This window comes from Delphinapterus leucas, chromosome 17 (assembly GCF_059928025.1).
Source record: "Delphinapterus leucas isolate spDelLeu-1000000601 "Yukka" chromosome 17, BTC_Dleu_Yukka2, whole genome shotgun sequence".
Classification (NCBI taxonomy): domain Eukaryota; kingdom Metazoa; phylum Chordata; class Mammalia; order Artiodactyla; family Monodontidae; genus Delphinapterus; species Delphinapterus leucas.
Genome location: NC_143145.1, coordinates 81,461,526 through 81,465,835, shown reverse-complemented (window position 1 = coordinate 81,465,835; position 4,310 = coordinate 81,461,526). Strand labels below are relative to the sequence as shown.

General features: G+C 48.7%; 1 protein-coding gene across 1 annotated transcript; it reads right to left on the bottom strand.

Annotated features, from left to right (window-relative positions):
• Positions 1–2,530: 2,530 nt before the first annotated feature.
• Positions 2,531–3,999, bottom strand: MOS (MOS proto-oncogene, serine/threonine kinase). Its single transcript, XM_022556889.2, has one exon. The coding sequence runs from the start codon at positions 3,852–3,854 to the stop codon at positions 2,814–2,816; it is 1,041 nt and encodes a 346-aa protein (XP_022412597.2). The 5' UTR covers positions 3,855–3,999; the 3' UTR covers positions 2,531–2,813.
• Positions 4,000–4,310: the final 311 nt, after the last annotated feature.

Here is a 4,310-nt window from a genome sequence, read left to right as displayed (position 1 = left end):
TACTATGGTATTTGGTTCACAGTTATTCCTTTTATGCCTTTATTGTGAATTGCATTCTTTAACATTATTAACTCTCCTTCTTTGGCTTCAATTCCATTTCATCTTAGGATAAAATCGTGGCTCCTACTTTTGGAGTAAAAGGAGTTTATCTCACAGCACAGAGCTTTTCTTTTAATAGGTGAGTTAAGCCATTTACAGTTAATGAAATCTGACATTTTGTACTATTGTGTTTATGGTTTATAGTGTTGTCTTTCAGTCTGTGTTTGGTTCTTTTGCCTTTTGTTTTGGTACTTCTGCTTTTGAGGAAGCATGTTTGTTGTATTTTTGTTCTGTTATTTCCCTGTCTGTAATGTCCTCAGACTTAGACCATCTCTGCGGGCTTACTTGTATGGACAGTGACAACATTGATGACTCGTGTCTGTTTCCCTCTCCCCTCCTCCACCCCAGTTTAAGTCAGTGGTATTTTTAATACTTATCTTTGTTCTGTTAAATATGCTTTTACCTCTGACTTGATTTGTCTACTTTAGATAATTTCCTGTGACTCTTAGCATTTCCAAATGCACAGTCCATGGGCTTATTCTACGTCCTATCTGGGTAGTCTTCCTACACCTCAAAGACCTCCTTTCTCTGCAACCACAAAGACCATATTTGTTTCCTTGAAAAATGGCCTTTTTGTGGGTTTCTCCAGGCAGCCACACCTTTTTCTCCCTCCAAGCTAACTGGGCTCAGGAGGCTTCTGTGTCTCGTGCCTCCTGCCCCACACCTGGTGACCCTCTCATTTTGCTACATGTTTCCGAGTTCTGCCGTGGCTAGACCCTCCTCAGCACTTTGTTCCTTCTTTCCCTCCCAACTCTCGTAAGCTCAGCCCTGTTTGATCTCAGGAGTTTCACCCCAACTTTTGCACTCCACGTGGCCATCTGCTCTTCAGAGAATCTATTTTGCTACGTCCTTCTGGGATCTGCCACTGATAGGTCCCTGGGTCCTCCCCTGAGCTACGCACACGGCTCCCTGCGTTCTTTCCCTACAGGGTGTCTCCAGTCATTAGGCATCACTACTGACATTTGGAACCTGTACATTTTCTGCGTCTCCTAGTGTCCCTGACTATGTGGTTTACAAGGTCCCTTCCCTTGTTCTCTTTGTCACTCTGAATGGTTCCCAGGAGAAGGGAAGATATTTGAGTCTAAGCTTTGGCCACATTCATTCAGGGAAGTGAATTCTGGACTTTAATATTTTTAGTAGGGATCCTTCTATAGCTGTCAGTCTGGAATGAGGTATTCAGCATAGTTAGAATCTTCTTTTAACACACCTGGTAGAACAAACTGACCCACTGTGATTTTTTTTTTTTTTTTTTATCCATTGTATTTTAAACTTGCCAACATGAACTCCTGTTGCTACTGTACACAGAGGGAAGCATTTGTTGGTGTTGGTCTATGGCTGGTTTGTCCCCAGCTTCATAGACAGAGCTGGCAGCACTGTACCAATATTATACACAGTCATGACGGCTCCCTTTTGCTTCCCTCAAGAACAGTTCTAAATCATGACCTCACTCTGTAGACCCTCTACCCTTAATCACTCTTAACTGAAAAAAAATAGAAGTCCACAAATGAGAACTTCCCCAGTCCCCTTCTTCCTGCTTACAATCTTACCTGTGGTAGCAGTTGTCCTGCCCTCTTTTGCTCACATCCAGGAGGAGATGCTTTCTCTCCAAGGCTACAGTCTCTTTCCCTGGGCATTACTTTTCATTTCTTCCACAAGTTCTTAAACTTCATCAGTTATCTGTCTCCTCTTGCTTCTTTCACAGATAAATTCACTGCCTTTATCCTAAAAGTAAACTAAACCAAATCAACAATTTCAAAACATTTCTGTGTACCTTACCCTTTTAAAGGTTTCTGCTTCTCTCTTCTCCTTAACAGTCCAAACACAGCTTCTACATCAAGCCCTTACTGAAAGTGCTGTTGCCCAGTGGAAGTCAGCTTTGTTCTAATGACAAGGTCCAGGCACCTCATTCTTTTAAACCCGTGTACCAGCAGCCATGGCCTTGATTTCTTGGATGGGCAGTCTGGCTCTCCTTGTCTGCTCTCCTCCATCCCAATGTTAAATTTTACTGTTCCTCGGGGGTCATCATTTCTTCTCACATCATATAATCTTTCTTTGTTGTGTCATCTACTTTTGTGTCCAAATAACAGGAAAAGGGACTCAGTTTCGAAGTATTTTAAAGTATATTTAAGTATTTTATTTTAGCAAAATGTTTCTACTCATGGAATGTACAAGTGCAAAATATCCCAAGAACTCATTTAAAACATTATTCCTTTAAAAATAAATTTATCTCAATTTGTAAATTGTTATGTGTGAAGGTCATTACAAACAAGTAGCTGTTTTGGGGGGGGAGGAGGAGGGAAACAAATCTTTTTTTAAAAAAGTTTTTACTTATTTGGTATGGGAGCAAGTAAACTGTTAATCGTTTTAGTTTAGGTATGGAGCATATTATTTGAACTTACAGAAAATTTTGGCATTTTCCAATTCAGTTCTGTTTTGGACAAAGTGGTTTTTATCAATAACAGATTTGAATAAGTGCAATACTATGGGACTGTTGAAGTATCTGTAAAGGGATAAGGTTAGGTCCTAAGTACCACCAGGACTACTAGACTTGTAGCTCTGCTGTTTGTCTCAGAAAAAGAATTTGAGACGAAAGGAGTTTTTAGGAACTTTATTTTCTAAAAATTCATCCTACCTATATGTTTTTTCGTACATCTTGACTTCGTTAAAAATGAGTAGAAACAAAGACAAAGGCTTATCTGGATGCAGGTTTAGAATCAGCCCAATTCAGCTTTTAAAGCGCGAAGGTCCACCAGCAGGAGTTCGGCACTTGGCCGCTGCGAAGCCCTGGCCCCCCAGCAGCGCTGTATGACGTTCTCCAGCCTCTTTCCGGGGATGGAGGCGGTGAAGACGGCCGCTGAGAGGGCCGGGCGAAGGTCGTAGGCCACCACGGCGTAGAGCACGTGCTGTCGCTCCCCCGAGTAGGGCGCCTCCCGGGTGGTCATCTGCCAGAGCGTGATGGCGAAGGAATAGATGTCCGCTCGGGGCGTGACGGGCTCTCCTTTCAGGAGCTCCGGCGCTCGGTGGGTGTAGGTGCCGCCCAGGTGGTGAGGGGCCCGCAAGCACAGCACATCTTCCAGCCTCACGGAGCAGCCGAAGTCACCGATTTTGCAGACGTCCTGCTCGCTGATCAGAATGTTGGCCGGCTTGAGGTCCAAGTGCACGATGCTCTGTGAGTGAAGGAAGAGCAGGCCGCTGACCACATCCAGGGAGTACTTGAGACACTTTTCCAGCCCCAGCTGCTCCCCGGCGCCGCAGGCAGGCCCCTGGTCCTCGGGGCAGCCGGTGGCGCCGTAGATGACCTGGTGCAGAGTGACGTCGCCCCCGAACTCCATGATGATGGTCCCCAGGCTGTCGAAGCCCGCGGGCGCGCGCGTGCTGGCCGCCACCACGCGCACTATGTTGGCGTGGCGGAGCCGAGCGATGTTGAGCTCGGCCCAGAAGCTGCGCCGGGAGGCCAGGCGGTTCTTGGTGCGCTTGCTCACATGCTTGATGGCCACGGGCACGCCGTGGTAGGTGGCCTTGTACACGGAGCCGAAGCCGCCGGCTCCCAGCCTGCGCAGCAGGCACACCTGCTCCCAGTCGATGGAGCACCAGGCCAGCCGGCGCGGGAGGCGGGGGGCCCGGGGCGGGGTGCCCCCAGCCAAGAGCCTGCCTGCCGGCCCCGGGAGCTCGCAGGGGCTGCTGCAGGGCCGCGAGTCCCCCGACGGGGACAGGTCGCCCGGCAGGCGAGGGCGCCGCGGGAGAGGCGAGGGCATCCCTCCGGCCGCGTGGACCCCGCCGGGGCGCCGGTGAGCGGGCAGGGCAGAGGAGACCCCGCGGGCCTGCAGGCGTCGCTGGCTGCCGCCGCCTCTGCTCCACCCCAGCGTTTGTCTCCTCTGCCTCCTCTGTCTTCCCCAAATGAGCCCCATCTGTGCTGGTACTCAGCGAGGGATTTTATCAGATGGGGAAACAGTCTGAACGAAGCACGACAATCCCATTCAGATGAAAGCATTTCCCTTCAACGCTTAAAGTGCATTCGTATAAAAAGAAGCCCTGGAGAAGGGTGCACCGGATAAACCGCCCCGAGCGGCCCCAGGCCTCACCCCTCTTTTACACAATTTCTTTAATTATTATAAAGCAGGCTTCTTCCCCCCAAGTCTCATCCGCTGAGCGTCATCAGTCCTCAGACTAAAGAGACCACAACAGTGCAATGAAATGTTTTCACACTTTGC

What these genes read in the sequence shown, in the direction of transcription:
- MOS (XM_022556889.2), bottom strand. Translation starts at nt 3,854, where the DNA reads ATGCCCTCGCCTCTCCCGCGGCGCCCTCGCCTGCCGGGCGACCTGTCC.